Source organism: Maylandia zebra, linkage group LG23 (assembly GCF_041146795.1).
Source record: "Maylandia zebra isolate NMK-2024a linkage group LG23, Mzebra_GT3a, whole genome shotgun sequence".
NCBI classification, from domain to species: Eukaryota; Metazoa; Chordata; class Actinopteri; order Cichliformes; family Cichlidae; genus Maylandia; species Maylandia zebra.
This window is the reverse complement of record NC_135188.1, coordinates 40,168,802-40,192,338: the sequence shown is the minus strand read 5'-3', so window position 1 is coordinate 40,192,338 and position 23,537 is coordinate 40,168,802. Positions and strand designations below refer to the sequence as shown.

General features: G+C 41.6%; 1 protein-coding gene across 2 annotated transcripts in view; it reads right to left on the bottom strand.

Annotated features, from left to right (window-relative positions):
* appa (amyloid beta (A4) precursor protein a) overlaps positions 1 to 23,537 on the bottom strand; it is a 36,449-nt gene that overhangs the window by 10,115 nt on the left and 2,797 nt on the right. The window contains exons 2-8 of one of the 2 annotated variants that reach the window (XM_004552631.5): positions 8,235 to 8,402; positions 6,357 to 6,486; positions 5,642 to 5,754; positions 5,369 to 5,559; positions 4,737 to 5,050; positions 4,004 to 4,171; positions 361 to 494 (exon numbers count right to left, since the gene is read on the bottom strand). In XM_004552631.5, coding sequence (XP_004552688.2) covers positions 361 to 494; positions 4,004 to 4,171; positions 4,737 to 5,050; positions 5,369 to 5,559; positions 5,642 to 5,754; positions 6,357 to 6,486; positions 8,235 to 8,402 — 1,218 coding nt within the window. The remainder of the gene's footprint in view (positions 1 to 360; positions 495 to 4,003; positions 4,172 to 4,736; positions 5,051 to 5,368; positions 5,560 to 5,641; positions 5,755 to 6,356; positions 6,487 to 8,234; positions 8,403 to 23,537) is intronic. The other variant, XM_004552632.6, reaches the window with a different exon arrangement.

Here is a 23,537-nt window from a genome sequence, read left to right as displayed (position 1 = left end):
GTTTTGCCCTCTCTGACTTATTTGGGGGATTATCCAATCCTATTCAGCCCTTTACCAACCAAAGTGTGAGCATATATGAAACGATGCCTCTCTCGTCTGGAACTCTGGAAGCTGTCGCATCGCGGCGGGCCATCTGGCTCTCCGCCGGTTGATTAAAGAAAACAATTAAAGTTGAAATGGCTCAGTCGGCTCACTCAGGAGGGATTAACAAACGCACCTACTTGTTTTACTTGACATACCTTCTCTTGCCATTTTCTATTCTGTGAAATCTTTGTCCTGATACTCTGTTTTCCCTGCACATCACATTTATTAAAATGAATGTCTAATGAGGAAAATAAATAAATTCCAGTCTCAGAGTACCTGGGACATTCTCTCACGGTGCTTGGCCTCCAGACTCTCTTTGGCCTTCTGGAAGTGTGCATGTTCATTCTCGTCAGCGGGCGTCTCCAGGTAGTGGTCCACTGCATCGGAGGAGCTGGGCGTTGCTGTGGGAACTGCGTGGAATTTGAGATGAAGGAAAAAAAGACTTTAAGCGACGCTTCTCACTGCTGCTGCACACTTTCATTTGGCAGAGCTGTCTCAGCACACACAAACACTCAAGTTCAGAAAGGGTTAATAGGGTTAGTGAGAGCTCAAGAGAGAAAGAATATAAGATAGCAGCTGTAGCTGGAAGCAGCCCCCTTCGAAAGGGAAAGAGCGAGCCCCTCAGATGACCCGCAGTGCTTTCTAGAAGAGAAACAAAACCCCTCTCATTTATATAACTTCATTCAGAGCGTGATGGAGCTCTCCTGCCAAACCACAGATGCTGGAATTTATCCTGTGGGCTCAGAGGCGCGCACTAAATTGTGATAGTCTTACCAACAAGAAAATAAATTGGATCAGTTATTGCGTGAAACCTGGATTTAATCAGTGGAAAGTTGATTATCTCTCACAAACGCGCCATTGAGAGCGGTTGTTGGTTTGTGTGAGAATCTGAGTGCACGAGACGGTGTGATCGCGTGAAGGTCGCGCATCATGTGAAATTGGTTACGTCTGAGGCGAGCACATGACTGCGCAAGACACACACACACACACACACACACACGCGAGAAAAGACAACAGGGAGATGTTATTCAGTCTGACCCTGAGCAGAGCGTTTTCTTAGCCTCTGGTCTCGCAAATCCTTTAAAGGCCTCGTTCACCCAAATTACAAAAAGCACTTTTCTCTCTTGCCTTTAAAACAGACTAGAATCAAGTCCATTCAGCGAGAGTATAGCCAAGGTTATTTTTTATTACAGCTACAGATCTCCACTAAATGCATCACATACAAGCAAACGTGCCGCTCCGAACAGACGACAGCTCGGGAGTGAAGTCATTTGTCACATACCCTTGTACTTATCCGGCTGTATTTGTAAGAGCTTTGGAGCATCATACTGATGTAATGTTGTGAAGGTTTGCACTTTTTGACCAGATTTTAGCTTTTCTAAGACCTGTTTTAAGAATTAAATCTTGGTTTTAAGGCTGAATTTTGAATTAGAGTAGAGGTGAGGGTTTGTTATGATGGCCAAATGTCAGGATTAGAGGCTTGGAGACGTCCCTGTAAAGCAGTTCCCCACTGATTCAGTTCAAATCATCATTCTAATGTATCTGTGTGTGAATGCAGGATGAAATGTCCCTTTAATGTTCCTTGATGTTATTTAGGGTGGCGATCCAGTAATTCCCTCTTTAGATATAATCCACGTCTGCAGTGATTCTACAGCATTCTTTGTTTTTGCGGTAATCATAACAATGTGATCTTTTCCCTTTAATTAGTCTTCGTTTGCTCCACTTTATTGGTGTGGCCTTTTCCTGCGCTGTAAAGGCTACAGCGGGGTATAAATTAATAATAATGTTAATAATGGCATCGATTTACTGCTCATTATAAACTCAACAGCTAAGTCCTGATTTCTATCCTTGTTTTCCTTGCTAACTGATCTCATAGCTGCACAAAAATATGAAGTGCTTTCCAAATAAAGCCTCTTACAATAGCTAGTTTCCATTACCTGGACAAGTAATAAATCAATGCACTGCACTAAAGGGCTGATAAGAAGAAGAAGGAAAAAAAAAAGAAAAAAAAGAAAAAAGAAAAAAAAAGGACGGGAAACTAACCAATTTCAATATGAGCCATTTCAAAAATACCCACTTCTCACTACACAATAGGCTCTTTTGTAGACAGGACTATAAGCATTGTTACCCAAGCATTGTAACAAAGGAGATGACTGAATAGAGCAAAGATGTCAGGAACATGCACGCTAGGATTTATATGTCTCGCTAAAAACTGATCTGTCAGTGCAGTAGCGTTGGTGTAATTGTTTTCCTGCAGTCCCCTGCAGAGAACTCACGATGTCAGCCTCACCGAGTCTGCATGTGAATGAATTCATTAAGAAAACATCCAAGTGGGGAGCCTGTGTATGTGTGTGACTTCAGGGCAAAGGTTACAGTGCATCATTTTCTTACCTAAACCATGCTCAGAGCAGAGCAGAAATCCTGAACTCACACACATGATCGATTATATTAGATCACAATACGGGGAGAAAGAGAGAATGCCGCAGGGCACACATGCACACAACCACCAACACACATATTGAGCAAGGTCATTGACCCTTACACAGTGAAAAAGCGAAATCAATGTCACGCTGTCACACACACAAACGCACACCTGTAAACAACAACAAGGGGGAAGTAATTTGGCAATCCAGGGCTGAGTTACCATTTGAAATCCAATCAGTTTGTGACTCAGTGATTGCGTCTAACCAAACACAGAGGCGCTGAAAAATACATAAATCAGAAAATAAATAATTTCCCTCCCCCAAGTTTCAAGTTTCCATTAAAAACCTCTGACGATTCAACGTATCATCAAGGTGGGAGCAAAATATAGAATAAATAATTGAGCAATCATCCCCATTTTCAGCGATACCACTGATAATCAATCATCACAATGTGGAGATGGGAGGCAGGTATGCTCTGTGAGCGTGTAATGTTGCATTGATGAGTTTTTCCCCTTACCTCTACCTGGGGAATGTGTCACATTCTGCAAAATTGCACAAGGGTAATTTGACATCTGATTTCGGTGAATTGACTGAATTAACTTTAACTTTTTTCCTCAGCGATGAGGACGAAATAATGTAAGCAAGCCCACACCACATCAGGGACGCGAGGGCGTAACAAGCAACGGAGTGAGGATTATTGCAAAATTTATTTGTGCCTGGATGATTTTATGCATCGTATTCATGCTGCAGTGTCATATATAAGATGATGGCCATGAAATAGCTGTAATTATAGAAATTATACTGGTTATCCTACAGGCTTCATAGGGGGAGAGCAGTGCAGCTCTTGCAATATAAAGCATGCCATTTAGTTCATGGAGCAAACTGTCCATGAAAATAAGCCCTGTGTATCTAACCAGTTACTGGAGCTTTTAGGCGTTGGCACCTCGCTCCAGCGCTGTCTGCTAAAATAAAAATAAAAAATAGGCATGTCCAGCTCTTAACAGCTTTCAAAACAAAACTACGTTCAACCTGTTCCAAAGTTAAATGTATTGGAAAATAGAAATGCTTTAAAGCACAGGTGCACCCACACAAAACGCTCGGCGTGACACGCCAGAAGGACCCAACCTGCTCACTGACATCGGTGGGTGTGAAAGTAAAGGCAAGAGTGAGTGTGCAGGCAGTCAGGCAGGTGTTTTTAATAGAAGTGCGGGAGAGGTAGAGTCAGTTTTTGGTGCAAACATATTTATTTACCTGACGGAAAAACACACACACACACACACACACACACACACACACACACACACACACACACACACACACGGAGAGTGTGAGGAAACGGTTAGGCAGGAGAGGCACAGCGAGCAAGAAACTTCGGAAACCTGTTTTGCGGCTAGTAGACAGCTGGGATAGACCGGGTGAGTAAAAAAAGAGTGAGGAGTTGTGGACAAAACAACTGGCAATTGAGCCAGCGAGACGCTGCCTTAGGCTGGACTTACTGACACTGCTGCAGACAGACAGGCAGTACGCCTCTGACTCAAAGTTATTCCTGTTGCCTCCACAGCCGCCGTAGATAAACTGAACACAGCGGCCTTCCTCGCGGTCAAAGTACCAGCGGGGCAGCATCGCCCGGCATGGACCTGTCTCTGCACTGGCCCAGCACACATCTTGGAGGACACACACACACACACGTACACACACTTATCAACCACAAATTCCCAGAAAACCTCTGTAGTTAATCATGCTGGAGTGTCATCGTTGATTGATGTCTTTGCAAAGAAAAAAAAAAAAGATTTAAATTTAAGGACACAAAAATAAATACAGCATCTGGAAAAAAAAAAGTTAAGTTTTGCGCATTATTGATGCTGCCTGGGTTTGAATCTTTAGACCAATTTAACGCTAATGTAGAAACATTGCTGTACAACCAATTCTGACTCTAGTGAAACGTGGCTAATGAAAGCTGTGAGATGACAAATGAACACGCTGAGAAAAATGACAGCAGGAAATTAATTGGTGAAGAACACGAGGTTCAATCGCGTTCAGCAAAGCATAAAAATTTTTTGCAGGGTAATAAAAACAGAAAAAAATCAAAACATGTTTAGCTTGTTGTGCGATTGTTCCACATTAATCTAAATGCAAAATCTCCAAGTCACCTGACGGCTCTATTAAGCACGTTTCACATATTCCAGCCTTTTATTTACCAGACTAACAAAAACACTTGATGATCCTCACCCCTGACAACTTCCTCCACAGACTCTGTGGTGGTGGTGGTGGTTGTCGTCATGGCAACGTTGGTAGTCGGCTCACCGTCGATGAGCGAGTCGAGGATGTCGTCATCATTGTCATCGTCTTCCTCTTCGTCCTCGTCGTCCACCAGCTCCTCATCTTCCTCTCCATCTCCATCCTGGTCATTGTCCAGCACGTCCTCTTCTTCATCCTCTTCCTCTTCCTCCTCTTCCACCTCTTCCTCCTCGTCCTCATCCTCGTCTACCACAGATGGCTTTGTTTCCTCTTGCTGCTCCACTGGCTCTGGCTCACGCACCATACTGGGAGAAAAGGAGAGAAGAAAAAGGGGAAATGGTGAAGCAGGAGGGAGTCAAGAGACATATGGTGGAAAAAAAAAGAAAAAAAGTGGGATGGGGGAAAGGAGATAAAAAATGAAGGAGGAGGTAGATGAGAAGGATGAGGGAGGCAGAAGAACGGAGACTATGATATAACCATTTTGCAGCTTCCCTTCAAGAAGAGAAATTGTGCCCACGTGGCAAAGCTACAAATTAAATCGGCTTCGCCTCCGATCACCTAAACACTGACGCATCACTCTGCTCTTTGCTGCCTTGGCCTCATTTATTTGTGCGAGTGCGTACCTGTTGTCAGAGTAGTCGGTCTCCGCTCCGCCCCACCAGACATCAGAATCATCAGGATCCTGCTCAGCACTATCGGCGTCACGCTCCGCCTCAGCGGGGCAGCACACAAACTCCACTCCTCGGAAGCGGTCGATGCCGCACGGCAGCAGCATCCCATAGTCGTGGAGGTTCATGGTGCGGTCTCCGCAGGACTGAGACGAGACAAAGCGGATCAGTACATGCTCGTGTAAGTCATTAAAGGAGGGTGTGTTGTGTGTGCAAGTGTGTACACACCTCTTTGGCTACAGTGTGCCAGTGCAGGTGGCTCTCACACTGATCCATGCGCTCCTGGTGCAGGAACTTGCACTTATCAGGAACAAGCAGAGCATCGCTCACAAATTCTCCCACTGCGGCAAAAACCATACACACGTTTAGATTTAACACATAATCGGAATCTTGTGTCCGACTGGCTGCAGACAAATTTCAACAAACACTGATTCATCTCATAAAAAGCTCTTTTGAGTAAAATCAGAGCTTCATATAAACCGAGAGATTTTTGGCCTCTATAAGACAAGAGAGGACCAACATCAAACAACAAGTGGGGAACTCTTCTGCCCATTAAAACCATTAAAGTGGGAGGTTCAAAGCTGGCCACTGCACCAGTCTTGTGAACAAAGACAGATCCTATTCACAATCTGACTGCTGCCATGACCAGCCAACAGGAAAGCAGAACTGACGTTACGTGGAAAAATATAAAAATCAAGATGATTTGTGGCAGCTGACTCCTGTCCTCATGTGTCTTGATCCCAATAATGTAGTCATCATTGCCATGCAATCTGCATGCATCAAACCATATATCCTACCCAAGGAAAACTGTGAGGATTACAGTGAATTTGGGTTTAGAAGTAACTAACCACACCTATGAGCGCTGCTTTGGGATTGTGCTCACACACCATGTTGCTTGTGTTAAGTAAATCTGGCAGATTGTGTGAAAACTGAGTGGACTCACCTAGGCAGCGGTAAGGCACCACGATGTGCATGTGACTGCGACACTGCTTGCGCCCCTTCTTGCACCAGTTCTGGATGCTGACTGGTTGATTGGCCTCCACCACGTTGGTAATCTGGAGTTCAGGGTAAACCTGTACACACAACATTAAGTCTTACAATGGGACACTATATCTACTGAGCAGGGACGTGTCACCTGCTTTCCTAACATTAGCTTGAATGACTTAATAGTCAGCTTGTCACACTTTTGGCCACAGTGAGCTCAAACTGATGATGCTGAGCTCATCTTTAGTCATGCCTTCTTAGCCACATAGTTACAGCCATTAAGCGTTTGCTAATCTATTTTAAAGATTATCAATCCTTCCCTTTTTAAATTGCCTTTAAAAAAGAAAGAAAGAAAAAGAATCCACCACACCTTTCCTTTCAGAATAGTTTTGCTTTTTCTCCATCCCCCCGAGATACAATCTTCACAGCTCTGCAGTGCTCCTCGATGCTGTTCCTGCCTACCAGGACTGCTGTGTTTACCTCTATATTCTCAGCCATGCGTGACATCTGCCTCTACACAATATTCTGAGTTGGCATGTCATCCCTCTCCCTTCGTTCTTTTTCATGACACCTCCTCTTCTATTTTCTCTGCCTTCACGCCTCTCACAAAAGCGATGGGGGAAAAAAAAAAAAAAAAAAAAAAAAAAAAGTCTTTCCATAACCTTCTTGGTTCCTTGTCACCGTAGACAAGTCGTATTTTTTCCTCTGTTCAGCTTATAAGAGGAAGGTTCTCAATCTTTTCCCTTTTTTGTCTTTAATATCAGCAGTTCAAACTGCATAAAAAGCTGGGACTTGGCAAGCATTTGTTTCTTATCACAAGATTTGTTATCAGTGTAAACAATGGGAGGGTAAATTTATTTTCCTTTGCTGTAATTTCCCCCCCCCCCCCAGAGACTGCTCACCTCCTTTTATCAGGTGAATTGCTTTTATCGTAGATTATTTACACACTGATAAGTGAGACTGCTGTAATTATCCAGATGAAAAGCTCCTGTTTTGTGTTTGCAGAAAAGTCACAGTGAAATGTAACAGCCACAGCAACGGCAACGAAAAAGAGCTCACCGTCTCACGTTAAACTTTTGGTTAGTTCACTTTCAAGCTGCCTAATTACAAGCCAAGTCACATGGACTTAAGCAGCTTGTTTACTGAGCAGAGTTTTGGCATCATGTCATCCTGCCAAACTGGGGATTTTGGTGACTAAAAACAAATCTGCTTGCCGACTGTGTAGCCCACTCGTGACAGACTTCTCTGTTCACTATTCACTTCTCTATTACACTTCTACAGCATCAATCCAGTTAAACTTGTGGGATATTGATCAGGTCAGTTAAGTAGCAGAAGGGGTCTGTTCATCAGTTTCATCTTTGGTGTTAACGAAACTAACACCTAGACAAGGCAACAATGAGACAACCACTAAAACAGGAATGGTTTTACTGGTGCAGGCTGCTAACATGTTCTCCCTCCTCATCTTTTCTGACTGTTTGTTCACTAGTTTTGCATTTGGCTGGGGTCACTGTCACTACTGGTAGCATGAGGTGATATCTGGACCCTACAGAGGTTACACACGGTGCTCTCAGAGGGTCAATCTAATGGTTAAAATCTACTAAAAATCGCCCACGTCACCACATCCCAAGATCATCATCTAGACTCATTCCCCACTCAAAACAAAATAACCACATAGCCGTTGACGTTTTCCCCTCTATCACACTATCCTGACATTCACAGTGTGTATCCCCCTGTCTTTAGTATCCCCCTTTGGGCCTTTTTATTACAATTAAAACAATAAAGATTTATATCAGTTGATTAATAGGAAACCTCCGCCCCACAAAAACACACACTTTACCTCCTGGCAGTATTGCAGGATGCCCTCCTTGGTACCGATGCAGCTCTTTGTGCCCGAGGGGTCCGGCTCCCACTTGCCAGTCTGGACGTTGATGTGCATGTTGAGTTTACCACAAAACATGGCCACCTGGGGCTCTGCCAACAGGCCCATCGAAACATCTGTAGGCACCTGCGGGTGGGCGGGGCAGGGGTGAAGGGGGAAAACAGAGAGTGAGAGATTTAATGAGATATACAACTCACGTAAAGCTCCTTGAGCACTCGTGCTGAAAAATGCGAGACGGATGCAATTAAATTTTATTACTCAGATAGAGGAGGGTCGGGAGAGGAGAAGAGATTAGTGCGTTAGATGAAAAGTAAGATGAGACGAGCTGGTTTAAGATGAGAAGTGGGAAATGAGGAAAGCCGAAGATAAGATGTTCGTGAAGGGAGCGCTGGAGCAAGTTTTTTCTGTACCCCCGTCAGATTTCATCAAAAATGTAGGTTTATGGCCATAAAACCCTTAACAGTGCAATCAAACACTTATTGCTGCAGTATTGCTCACTGTTCAGAAAGATCCTGCTGAACAGAAACGATGAAAATAACAGATCTAAATAAGTGAAACAAAAGTGATGGACTTGGTGGTGGGAAAAATAAAAATCAATATCTTTACAAGAATAAATTACCTCAGACAACAGGCCTGGGGCAATCTAATACACCCTCTGCTGTCTATGATGCTCAGCCACATGCGCACATACACCCACTCAACTGCCCTGTGCTATACCCTATTCACGGGTATATCTCTGCTCATGTTTTTGCCTTTTTTTCCAGGACAGTATAGTGTTTATATAACCCTCTGTTGATTTGTTTTTGGCTCATTTCTCTGGGAACAAGCTGGCTGCAGGCACGGGGAGTGTGTGTCCGTGCGTGTTCGTGTATGGAAGAGAGAAAGTCTGCCTTTGGCATGACTGTATTAATTTTTGTATTAATTTACGCTCCTGGGTGTTTGTCGATTCGTGCCTCTCCTCTGCGTGTGCCACTGCTGACTTGCCCGCATAAGGAGGTTTTGTGCTGGAGCTCCCCTAGGAGAGGAGGTGCAGACAAACCTCTGAATGTCTGCATTGTACTGGCAAATGAGCTAGAACAAAATGGGAGGGAATACAGGAGGGTGGGGAAGGAGACAGAGAGAGAGAGAGGAGAGAGGGGGCTGTTGCCATTGTGTGCTCCCCTAATCTTGTTAATGGTTTTGAAGGGACTGGCAGGCAAACAAATGTTGTTTTGTGAGATGGATAGCATATTTTTTCCCCCCTCCAGACTTGATTCTCTCCAAGCAGCCAGGGGCATAAAGTTCTCTTCCAATATGAGAATGGCTGGTGGGGGCCATCAATTTGGATTCAATTTAAAGCCGAAAACTCAAACCTTTGGATCAATTTAGCGAGTGAGTATCTGGTTTATCGGCACAGAGATGAACTATATCAGCTTTCATTATGTCCCATTTACACACATATTGTATTTACACACTTGGCAGGAGGAGAAGATGGCAGCCCTCTCTGGACCCGTTACTTCATTTTCTATTCTCACCTGATGGCGCTCAGAAAAGCCAAGTAAAGCAGAAAAGAAAGCTTGCCAGGTACACAAACGCAATAAAAATCTACCTGTAAGCTGTAATGCAGCTGAGGACTACTGCTGTGAAGCTGGGAAATGAACATCTGAAACATATCGAGCTGAAATGTATTCAATTGGCTCTTTAAAAAAGCAAAACAAAAACTTGTACCGTTAAAAGAAAACTGTTATATACATAGGTGCTAGCAGTAGTAAATCCATCTGTCAAATAGTATAAACAGAGTGTTTTGCTTTACACTAATCAGATTAATATGAAGGCGATCACATATCTTGGTAGTTCTCAATTATAGACTTGAAACCATTAAAGGGCCATTCAAAGAGCGCATTCATTGCGAAAAACTAATTAGATTTTACCCCTATTTATCTGCAGCCCTTTTATTTCAGTAAATACAATTACTGTGAAAACAAAAAGCAGGATTAAGTAGAAATTTATAATCTTGATCAAAAATGATGAAGCATTTCTGCAAGATCGCACTTACACATTGTAATTAATGATAAACAATCTTAAATTCTGAGCGTTTATAAGTTACTATTTGCTGCTTACAAACATGTGAGATGAGGCTAACCAATGTATTTTATCATTAGCATCCTGTTCTTGTCAACTGTTTTACACATAAAACATAGAAAAATACAAGGGCATGCAAAGAGAGCAACTCCACCCGAGGTGCAAGGGCTTTCCTAAAATTTAATGGTTTTCAAATAGGCGTCTATTGGACCGCAAGTCTTTTTGCAACCACAACTATCGCCATCTGGTGGCCTTCAGACAGAATGCAGCTTTAACGCACTTCTAGATTGGCTTAATCCATGTTTTATACTGTCTACAGTCCAAATATGGCGTCTTATGGCTGTCAAATGCACTGAAGCTTTAGCATTTTAGACCAATGGGCTAATGTCCAATGTCGTTTGTTTTGAGGCATTTAACTTAACAGTAACATCATTTTATCATCACAATGAAAAAGAAACCAAATTAATAAAAACAGTGTAATAATGTGTTTGAAATGAAACCACAGCACGCACGCACACGCACACACGCTCTCTCTTTTCAGGTTACACTGACATGGGTCAAATATGCACACCTTTAAAAGTTCACATCCCCCACTCATCAACATAAGTGGCAGCATGTAGTAGCGCCAAAGTCAGTAAATCCCCATCTCCACACACGGAGTAGGGTGTAAAGTCCCCCATTAGCCGCAGCCCTCATCTCCCACAAATGACGCTTAACACTGGTGGCCATTGGTCTTGACACTAAGCCATCTGCACCACCCAGGGTTATTTAAGGGTCTGCTGCTCGATTCCCACACTGCCATCTGTGAGCCATCAGACACAGATCACAGTCCGCCCTGTTCACTAATAGTAAAATCCCAGGGCAAAGTAAGAATGGAAACTTTTCTTTAAAAAGTAGTTCATATACACTATCTTTTAATTAAAACTCTGGGTGCCCAATTCAATTCTGACCGTATCTCTCCACCCTCTGGCCTTACTCTACCGCGTACTAGAAAAGGGGAAAAAAAAAAAAAAAAAAAAGCCCGACTTCCTCTCTGCTTTGGGGCATAGGTAGGGAAATTACTGCCGACTGCTTGCTGGCATTTAAATTCTGTGTGTAGAACTGTTTTGGTTGGCAAATCGTACCCCAGCTAATCATGCTCTCTTCCTTCTCATTCGCCGCTGCTATATCTCGACCGCTCCGTCTTCTGTTGATGGAGGAGGAGGGGAAGTGGGTTGTCGGCCAAGGCTTCGCAGCAAGCTTATAAATCAGAATCACTGGATGATCGAGAGAGAAGCAAGTGCGAGAAAGAACAATAACCACAATACCGAGAGACAGAGAGAAATGGGAGGGCAGATGAATTGGACAATAAGCCTTCAGGCTCGAGCAGGTCAGGCTCTTAGTAAAACTGAAAGGACCTGTAACTGTAACTGTAAGATGTGAAGCTTTGGTGTCAGGAAAAGCTTAGAAGATGAAAAGAATTTTGTAGTCGATTACATCAGTTCTTTAGAAAGAACCACTGAATTTCTCATGCTGAATCTTCTAGTAGCTACATAAATAATGACTTGCACACATTTTCCAGTTTACAAATCCTCTCTAAATGAAAGATGGGCTGAATAAAAAAGGCCATTCTTTTTTATTTTGTTGTTGTCTTCTGGTTTCAGAGACAACCTTGTGAGCTAGAATCTACCCCGAGCAGGCAACAGATGGACTCAATAAAAGGCAGTCACAATAAAATGGTGACACACGTCAGCAACAAAGTGTTGCACATTATACGAGGAGACACCAGGCTTCCCTCATCTCCTTCATTCGCTCTGTCTTTATCCTATCACGTCTCCAGTTCACAGTCCTTCCAGTCTGCCAGCCGGTCAGACTGGCACAGAGGGGAGGGAGCAGTAATCTGGGCACTGAGGATTAGAACGCCAGCACGGCCAGGAGAAATATCCCCCTTTGGTCTCAATCTGGCATGATAGGCATCACGGCAAAAACAGGGAATAAGCTAGGGGAAAGGAGGGTGATGGTATATGAGATTGACCCTGTGAAGATAGTTCAATTAAAGTCAGCAGAAAATCCAGTCACATACTGCTTGGTATGCTATTTCTCCCTGAAAAGTGATGCAACTAAAGCAGTGATCCATCGAAAAAAAAAAAAAAAAAAAAGCAGCTTTCAGCTTCAGGCTGCTTTTATTAATCAGATTAACTGATGAAAGGAGCCTATTGTATGATCAAAATGAGAGCAAGAAATTCGAGAGCTCCAGTCAAAGAGGTCAAACAAATACCAGAAAAAAAGAAGACGAAATCTTCTCATGTGCTTTTTCTCAGCAAAAAACGACAAAATTACTGCAACTGAGTAGAGAAAATATAAAGCTGAGCTACCGGGCGCGGTCGCAGCAACATTAAGTTGTGTGTAGTCTTTTGTTCAGGTTGTTACAGCTCGTTACTGAGCCCTAAAAAGCACATCACCATGATAATCTAAGTATAAAAAGGACATTGTTAACCCTCCAGTAAAAAGAAATGCACAAAAAAAAACAAGCTAAAAAAAAAAAAATCCAATAATGTAATGCAATAACATACAAGTTTATATTAGTTTTGCAATTAAAGTGAGATTATTTCCTGCTGCAATTTTCTAGAGTGGTGTGCTACCCCACAGAGGGTTCTGATGAGAGTGACAAGATCAGTGCGGCGCTTCACCTCAACCGGCCCACATTTCTGTCACGCTATGATGTAAAAATCACACATGGATGCATTTCCATCACATCTGACAAATCTTAGACTCATGCAACGTGATCTTTGCTTCATCATCATCATCCTCATCGTGTGACTGTCAAATGTTCTGCTTTAAGGGATAATTGATTTGGTCGTGGTCTTTTTTTTTGGTTCACCCACTTTTGATTTAAAGATCAGTAGTTAGATTAGTGCTAAAACTAATTACTGATGAGCCATTTTATAAATCAACAGAAAACCTGCTACTTTTTAATTTTTAATTTTTTTGTTTTAACTGATTGAGCCTTCCCCCCCCCCAACAGAAATAGACATTAAAGTTACAGGTTCTCAGTTGGGAAGACTTGCTTATTTCTCCTAATTTATTACAGAAATTCAAAGTAGCACACACAGTTTAGAAAAAGAGAATTAAAAAAGCAGAATTAAAACTTTATATAAACCTTTATAGACTAAAAACAAATGAGAACCTTGCCACAAGACTGTCATGCTTACATAGGTCTATTGCAAATTTATGTCTATACTAGAGGTGGGAATCACCATACAGCCCACGATACGATATTATCACAATACTTAGCGTACGATACGATATTATTGCAATTTTTTTAAATATTTTGCGATATTCAGATTCTGTACATAAAGGTAAACTTTATCAATATTCATTTTATCTAATATAAAAGTCTCGCACTCAGTCTTTCTCTCATTTCAGTCAGTTTTATTGTTGACAAACTGAACGGTTTGCATTACAGTCTAGTCCAACTTAACTGAATGCAACCATCTGGTACAATTATAGCTATTGTGAACTATGCAATTTATGAAAACTATGCAGCCCATTCAGCAACTGAAGAACTTGAAAGTAAATTAAAATAAAATATAATTTTACATTAAATAAAAAAGTTTTAAACTTAATTAAAATAAAACATGTCTTAAATTAAAATAAGTAAACTGTCATGTTTATTGCTGCCAAAAAACAAGTTAAACACATTTGGACAGTGAAGGAATGTCAGGATTCTTGCTCAGAAAAAGGATCAACATGCTCTGAAGTCAGAGTTCCAGTCCACAAAAACTTTTTTTGTAACAAAGTATCGATTTCTGCTGTCCCTGTATCGATACATTATTAGCAAACAAAATATCACGATACTACACAGTATCGATTTCCCCCCCCCCACCCCTAGTCTATACTGACCACTACAATAGGTGCAGCTGTTCAACTACTCATTAACACAAATATCTAAATAGCCAATCACATGACAGCAACTCAGTGCCTTTAGGTATGTAGACATGGTTAAGATGACTCGCTCAAGTTCAAACTGAGCATTAGAATGGGGAAGGAAGGTGATTTAACTCATTTTGAATGTGCCTTGGTTGTCTGAGTACTTCATACAATGCTGATCTGCTGAGATTTTCATGCAGAACTATCTCTAAGGTTTACAGAGAATGACCCTAAAAGAGAAAATATCCAAGACCTCTTCACCCACAGAAAGTGAAGAATGGCTGGACAGGTGTCGATGGGAAGGTAACAGTTACAACCAAGGTCTGCAGGAGAGCATCTCTAAAGCCCCTTTTCCACTAGTACCTACTCGGATTGACTCGCCACAACTTGACTCGAATGGTTTTCCATTACAATCTAGTACGACCAGGATATTCGTGGTTGTCATCACCGCAATGCTACCGAGCGTCCCGTTGCGTAATTAGCATGCAACATGAACGCTGCAACAAAGGTGGACATAGAGGAAACAATATACCTGCTGGGACCAAGACGTTGTTTTTTGTAGCCATTTCCCTCGTTGTTGGGTAGGGCTGCCACGATTAGCCGACTAGTCACGATTACGTCGACTATCAAAATAATCGTTTGTGGCAGCCCTATTGTCGGGTTACAAAAATGGCAGTTTTGCTTTTCCTCAACGAGATGCTCACATGACTCATCCAGTGACGCCAGTGATCAGCCAATCGGTGGCATGCAGTCCGACAATGTCAGTTTAGTATCTGATCAGATCGTTTGGAACCCCGGCCGGGCAGGTACTATTTTAGTACCTGGTACTAAAATAGAAAACCCTCAAAACCGTGCCAAGTTGATCTGAGTAGGTACTAATGGAAAGGGGGCTTAAATGCACAATATGTACTTTAAAAGCTTTTTGAATTATTTTTATCTAATTGTTGTATCCTTGTAAAAAAAAAAAAAAAAAAAATGCTGTAAATATCTGCATCATAACCCTGTCTTATTCCAGCATTTTCCTTCCTCATTCTGTCTGAAATGATCAATATATGAGGATTTATTGTAACATAAAATAATATAGTTGGATGATGAGTGTAAAACATCTGAATTTTAAAAAGATCCAGTGTTAAACTTTATTTGAAAATAACGATACTTCCCTACAAAATGCAGTTTTTAAATTATGTGATAGACATCTGGGTAAAAGCCCCTGGTTATTTATTGGATTTTTATTCATTAAAGCATAGCAGACATTTTTAATTAACAGGGAAATGCTGACATCTGTAAAATAAGAAAAACACACACACTTATGCTTTATTGTATAAGTAATATATAAGTGTATTCACTTCCCAATGGGCTAATCAGAGTCTATTTTTTAAACATTAAAAAAAATAAATAGAAAATGGTAATAAGGCTACTTTAAAACACCATACAGTCTTAAAAATGTCCCAAAATCTTGTTTTGTTTTTAAATCTCCTTTAAAAGAAAAATTCTTTTTGAAATAATTAGTTCAACCTTGAAAAAACAAATTCGGTGTAAACTCTACTATCTGCTCCTCGACTCTCAGAGGACCAAACATGCCCAGCGATCTATACCACTGCATGCCACTCCACACGTGGGAGTCATAAAGACATAACTTCTTAAATAAATTCTTCCGCTTTATGGTAAACTGCCCAACCGTTCCCGTCTCAGAGCCGCCTGTGACTGCTGCATTCACTGATGTGATTATCTGCATTAATAGCAGAGAAAAGCAGGGACAAGTTTATTACCCCTTTGGTGTCAGAGAAAGAAATATTACATCACATGTATACGAAATGCAAATAAAAATCCATTTTCTCACGCACGCGGCTCACTCACGGAAATAGTTTAATGTATTCCAGCGCACCAAAAGACACACACAAACGCAATCTTTGAAGTGTCCCCCATGGGCACTGGTCCTGAAGCGCTATTAATTGTGCAGTCTTATCTGTGTGGCCCAGGCCTGCCACGGGGAGTTGGGTGAAGGTGGTGGGGCTGGTGGAAGGAGGAGGGGGGGGAATAAGAGGGAGGGTGTCTTAGATCAGCTCTCCCTCCAGGGGGAGACTCCCTGGAGTGCACAATGTGTTGCAGGAGCCCCACACACATTCTGGGACGCATCTTTTACAGGCATCTTTGGTTTTATATGTCCAGGCTAGCAGCAAACAAAACAAGGCATTATTGTCCAAGCTGGTACATAATGTTCCACAGACAAATGATAACGTCAACCGAGTAGTGAGTGTTTAGAAATGCCTAACAATTACTTAGATACACGAGAAATGGCAGCTTAACAATGCAAATAATGACTTTGCTGCATTAACCTCAGAAGCTTTCAGCATTTGAGATTCAGATTAGATGCCGTGTGATGCACTGCAAACTTAGATGGCTTTCCTTCCAGTCATTAATCAATCAGCTGCGGTGGAATCGAGCAGAAGCCCGGCTGTCTGTGGCTTGCTTACAAGATGCATCACTGAATTAAATAAGACCGGCGAGGTAATGGAAGTGCTGCAGTATGTGCGAGTCTGCATCGGCACGACAAGCTGGCCTTGATGTTACCCAAACCCCCAGATCACCTCTGACCTGCCCTAAAGTGTGTGTAGAATGGCATCCCATCATACTGGTGTGTATATAACATTACCAGTACCTGATGTTTGGGAAGCACATCTAGTGGATAGTGTTTCACCAATTACAGGGCAGTCAGGCCTGCTTCCCCTCCCCTCACCCTCCCTGTCGACCAGAAATTCAATTACAGAGTAGATCTAAAAAACTAAATAAACATTGTCATCAAATATTTTTAGGTTATTCAGGACAGAAGCTCTGATCTAAATATATAACAGGGAAAAAAAAATCTGGGAGCAGGATGATTGCTTAGCTCATCCTCCAATAGCTTCAGGTGGGGCATATGGAGCTAAATCAGGTTTTAATGAAACCCGAGCACCTCAACAACAGTGCATCATGTCCATTCAGGGATTGCTTAAAAAAAAAACAAAACAACAAAAAAAACAAAAATATCGATAGATGTGCATCAGTATGGGATAAATATAGATTTCCTTACTGATTTCTGCTTAAAGAATAAACTGACACAATCAAATGTTTCCTCGGATCAAGACTGACGGCTAATTCCTTTTAAGCGCGTCTGTCTGTGTCGATGACCTTCACAACGACACCCTAACTGGTGTTCTTGATATGTTCTCTTCATGTGCATGCCATCTATTTTTTTCCTTACTCGCGGCTTATCCCACAGTCCTCATCTTGAAAAGTTTGCAAACAGTCTGAGAGGAGAATTTAAGTTTGTTTGAAGAATTATCTTCATTCATATTCAGTGCGATTAAGCTTTGTCTCGGGGGGTTCCCCTGGAATTAGCATCTCAGACAAATCTGTTTAAAATCTGATTAAGAAGTGTGTAAGAAACACACATCTAACTTCTGCCCATTTAATTTGTCTAGAGGTGATGGAAGGACTTTTGGTTTCCTTAGTTATAATCACCATGGACACAGAGGCTGGTCTCAACCCCGGGGAACAGCTTGTTATAACCTCCCTCTGGCTGCGGCAACACCATTATCCAAGTCGCCAGGGAGCAGGAATTTCATCATCTGGTTACTTAGCTTTGAAAGGAAGTGGGTTGGTTGATCTGTAACTTGCACATCACTGCGTGTGCATGCGTTTGTGTGTGTTAAACGTTAAGCCATTGTACCGGCCTGGTAAACTGGCCCTGACCTCAACACCACTCAGGCAGGAGTCACTTTGCAGCGACATGCCAACATAAACAGATGGACCTCTGATCGCTGATGCCCACAGACACACAAATACGGTGACTAATTTATAAACTTAGATCAGAGATTACCAAAACCGCTTTTGCTTCAACAGAAATATGCACAAATACACTAAATATTTCTGTCAAACGCTTCTTTGCAGGACTGCGGTGGGAATTTATTTTTTATTTTTTTACAGCTTCTTGTAATTAAAATGTTTAATTATGTGGGCAAACATTTCTGAATGTTATTGACTTTTATCACCATGTCAGCTTTTTTGTCAGTGGCCAGAATTACAAAACCAACCAACCCACAACAAGTTAAAGCCTTGTGGTCACAAATGGACCAAAGGAAAAACAGAATTTCCAATTATAACTGATGGGCATGGAAATAGACGGGCATTGCTGGGGTTTGTTTAGTCTCAAAGAATATTACACTAAAACTTGTGCACTTTTAACCAAAAAGAGTCAATATACACACTTTCAGGACTTGAACTACCTACAGCCAATTTAGATTTATGGATCAACTTAACATGCATGTCTTTGGACTGTGGGAGGACGCTGGTAGCACTTAGAGGACAAGCAAACACCACATAGAAATGAAAGGCCAGGGTAGAGCCAGGATTTGAACCAGGACCTTCCTGCTGTGAGACGACAATGCAGACAAAACCGCTACCACTGTGCCACCCATTGAAAAAAACATTTCGTAATGTATTCATTAGCATCAATTTTAGAGGACACTGCTTAAAATAATTCAGCTGGCTGCTGTCGATACTCATTTAGTATTTGATTATTTGATTGTCCTTCTGCTTTGGGTTTTTTTTTTTTTTTTTTTAAAACAAAAAAAAACACCCCGATTTGTACCTGGGGAAACAGAAATTATCAGTCTCTTTTAGCTCTTAACATTATGTTTGCATATTTAGCTGGCACAAAATTGATGGGAGACAAAAAAAAAAAAAAAAAAATCACAGCTAAAAAGAAACGTCTTATTTGTTCTAGTGAGGAGCCTGGGGTCTTGGTGATCTCTAGACAGGAGGTAAATGAAGGGGGGGGACAAACATGCTAAAGCACCACACCAGTATTTGCAATGTAGATTTTAGTATTATACAGTGTTCTTATTTTCCTGCTTTAACCTTAACTGCATTACATGCAGAGGACAACAAACTGACCAGCTTAGCAAGGTGGGCAAATTCTGTTTCTAAAATCTCAAACGGATATGAAAGCAGCTCAGGGTTTGTCATTGTCATTTCAAACAATTGGGATTTTTTAATGAGTGGTTTCCCACCATCCATGCAAAAACACAAACACACATGGCTTGTTCTGCATCGGTCCGGTTTACTGCACAAATGCAGGAAGCCCGCTTCTATCATGGAGTCCAAACAGGAAAGGGATCCAGAAATAGCACAATGCCGTCAAGAATTCCCGTTCGCTCTTTGGTGCAAATCTCCACTATGCTTGCACACAGCACAAATCATGCTCTCTCTCACGCACACACACACGCACGCACGCACGCACGCACGCACACGCACGCACACACACACGGCATTTGAAACAAGTGTTCCAATTTCACAGTTGGACTCCGAGAGCACTTGTCATCTACAATTGATGGCGTGCCGCCTGACATGAAGAGGTACTAGATTCATAAACCCTCTGATCTGTGCATCTCCATCCCATTCCATGTACAAGCACACCAGTAACACATGGAAAGCACGGGTTTTTCAGAATAAAAGAAAAAGTGACAAATTCTTGTGATGAAAATCTAGACACGGGTAAGAAGAAGAACAGCGGGAATAACATGGAAAAGCCTAATTATACCAGGCACTTGGGAGAAGGCTGTACTGCTATGGCAACCATGAACACCCAAGACGACGAAGGGGGAAGCGAGACAGGAGAGGATGAGATCATTTCTGTAAGTGATGAAATATAAGCTTTAAAAACAAGGACCCTTGTGGCTTTTTATGCATCGACAGAGATGGTGAAACCAAAAACAAAAAAACAAAAACAGAACAACCCCCCCCCCCCCATTCCTTAGGAAGGAACTTTCCCTAGAAGATTCACCCATCTTAGAAAAAGCCCACAACTTCTGCAGTAATCAGACACATACTGAGGCAAAGCACTTTCTTAGTCTACATTCATTTAATGAAAAGAAAGGAAAAAAAAAAGCTGCATACGAGAATGATGGAAACTCCATCTCCAGCCGCACTGTGGCTCTGGGAAACATTTGAACGGTTACTTTTAAAGATTCAGCCTCTGCTGTTCATTAGTTTGCTTGTGTATACCTTGTCAGGAGCTGAAATAAGATGCATGCATATTTAATTATGATTTAAAATTCAGTTCATAGGCCAAAAATCAAATCTTTAATCCACAATTATCAAAGGACATATTTAATCACTGCAACCTGAATTTTTGATTGTTAATTTGTGCGTTCGAAAGGTTTCTGACCTTTTTTGTCAACAGCATCTGGCACACGTCTGCTAGTTAGCATCAGCAAGGAGAAAACTATTAGCACCACAAGCATAATGCCATTTCTGGACTGTGCCCTGCAAGTTCATGATTAAAGAACATTTACTTTTTAAGTTGAAATGTAATCGTGATGCGTCAGATTTGTGATGGTGCAGCATGTTTTTGGATGGTCGGCAAATAAGAAAACAGGAGAGCAAGCAGAGAGGCAGCGAGAACCTTACAAAGACTTTCTTGCAAATCAAACCTGGTCCTAGCAAAGCAAGTCTCTCTTCTCAGCAGGCTTCTTGCCAAGGCCTCCAGGCACATAACTGAACAGTTTTTTGAAGCATTGTCTAAATTAACTTTAATTTTAAATCGTCACCAAGACCACAAAAAGGTTTTATTCCACCACCTACCTTCCTTTTGCAGAATTGTCTCTTTTAAAATGTCTCTGGCGACAGATGTTTTCTACCCCACCATCCTTCATAGTGGGGTAGAAAAGACAAGTACCATTAAACTGGCACTCTAGTTTAATGAACCTGAGTTTATAGAGCTGCAGTATATATGTCAAGACCCCTTAGCAAATGTCAAACCTCGCCAGCACAAAAATGGGAGCTGGACCTCCGAGTATTGAGGTTAGCTTAGAAGATCCTCTCTGGTTCATTACAAACCTCCAAGCAAGGCAGCCTGTCAAACACATTGAGTCCTGTCTGAGTCATGATAGTTGTGATGATGATGATAATGAAGGACTTCATATATAGTAACATAATGACTGCAGCACCATGTGTTACACCACTGTGAAACTATACACTCAGTTATCATGCAGAGTCATCCATCCTGCTCTGATAGGGCTGCATTTGTGCGGTAAAAAAAAGAAAAGAAAAACATGATTGTCATTGGTCAGATCATCACACTGCAGGTCATATCTAAGTGGAAAGCCAGTTCCATACAACAAATCACAGCCAAACCGATGCTGCACTCGTGATGGAGCTTTGACGCATTGATGGGAAATGGCAGGGATGCACTTTCAGATGTGGCATGACTACTGTGCTGAATGTACTCTGCGCAGCTGCTGAATGATTGTGCAGGTCAGGGCGACTTGTTTCTCAGCTTATTATTCAGATTTTGTACCAAACAGCTGCTTACTCAGCAGCAGAGAAATGAAGAGTTTGTCTTCATGGCGCGTTGATATTTACAGATGGAAATAACAGTGGAATAGTGATGAATGGTGCTGCCGTGTAGTGGGAAAAAAAAGGGAGGAGGAAGAATGTTCCCTGAAGACAACCTGAGAATAAAGTACATGTTGACCTATTAGAGCTAATTATAAGCCAGACACAAAGAGGCGGAGGAAGAAGAGGCGAAGGCTTTTTCTGGAGGACTGACTTGCAGAATCGCATTAGCGAGACACAATGTCTTGAAAATGAAGGCGCCGTGGTGTGACAGAGTCATCAAAAACTGTCAGGTTAACACAACCGCACATTAACCAAAAAGAAAACCAACAAAAGCTCCCCTATACAACTTGGCAATTTATGCCTCGTACTACTCTTCATTACAGTCAGTGTAGCAGGTTCTTGACTCAATCCTAAACTTAAAACTAGATGGAAAAACCCTGAGACTACTAGTACTAATGCACCTGCAGAGATATACTTTGCAGACTTCAAAGGAAGTCCAACCATCAGATACTTGATGGATTTATTCGAACCTTCTTGTGGTTGTCCACAATATTTCATTCAGAGAGCAGGCTGAAGTACACAATGCAAGCCTTTGACCTCGCTACTGGCCTCTGCACTACCGGATTCCTACCATGCTTTGAAAAGGAGGGAGCCTAGAGAGGAAAACGCTAGAATAAGGTTGAGGCAGACCATTTCTAAACAGACGCTCCTATACTTAAACTTACAGTTTCACAGTGTCTCACAGTGTCTTCTTTATTAGAAGCAAAACTGATCACAGTAAGAGACTTCTCTTTAAGTATTAGGTACGTCACAGCACCACAAGCCACCTGATAGCATGCGTGTCTAACTTTCAGTTTTGAGTCAACTCATCTAAAGGTTTATTGTGCTGGTGTGTTTTGGGCATGTTTGACTTTCCTTTCACATCTTAATTTACTAAAATCTGGGCTTCTTTGTCTACATTCAGCTGTAATTGCCTTGGCCATTTAGCTCTATTCACTTATATTCAATGAGGACCATTTTTTGACAGAGTGGGAAATGAACACTGTTTGCTGTTTTGGACAGCGCATTACTTGGAAAGAAAAACCCCTATGAGCTGTCTCAGGTTTTGTTAGGTGGAGACAGACACAAAGCTACAAAAGACAACAAGCAGATAGGTGTCATCCCAGTTTACCACAACAGAAACAAAAGGTCAGGAATTCTTTTCTCTTGGTCAGACGGGGAGGGGAGAGGCATTAACTGGGAGTGCTGCGGTATCAACGTCGTCATTGTTGACACAACCAGGATGGACAATGTGCTGTTTGCACCAGTATTTTTCATAACCAAATATTATCACAGCTGGTAGGAGAGGCGGGATTAAAGCCAGATAAAAGAAGGGCATATGACAATATCCAGGAAAAAAAGTTACAGCCTGACAGCCTAGCACTAGTTTCAATTGCTTGGCAGTTCACTTAAATAATTCTTGATGATTAAAAAGAACTGAAAAATCTAAACTGATTATTTTGGTCACTACACTTAGCAATGAGCCAATGTATCACTTAAGAGCTCAAGTATTTGTTTCCAAAAACATCCAAACCACTGATTTGAGTGCACATCTGTACTGAGTAATTAATTTGAAGGGTTATTCATGAAATCGAGTAATCCCGGTTCGTATACAAATAACAGCTTTATGAGAAATCAATACGATTCATTGTAAAACAGGCTGTAAACAGAGGATTTTAATTAATTACGAGTAGTTGATGCTTTCCATGGAATGACTGATCAATTAATGGACTAATTGTCTAAGCTCTAGATTAACATACAAAGGAAAAAAAAAGGAAAAAAAAAAAAAAACTACAGCAGGTTTTTCGGTGTCAGTCCCAGACCAATTTGACAGTCGACAATCACGCACATTTCTCAGAGTTAAAACTCACT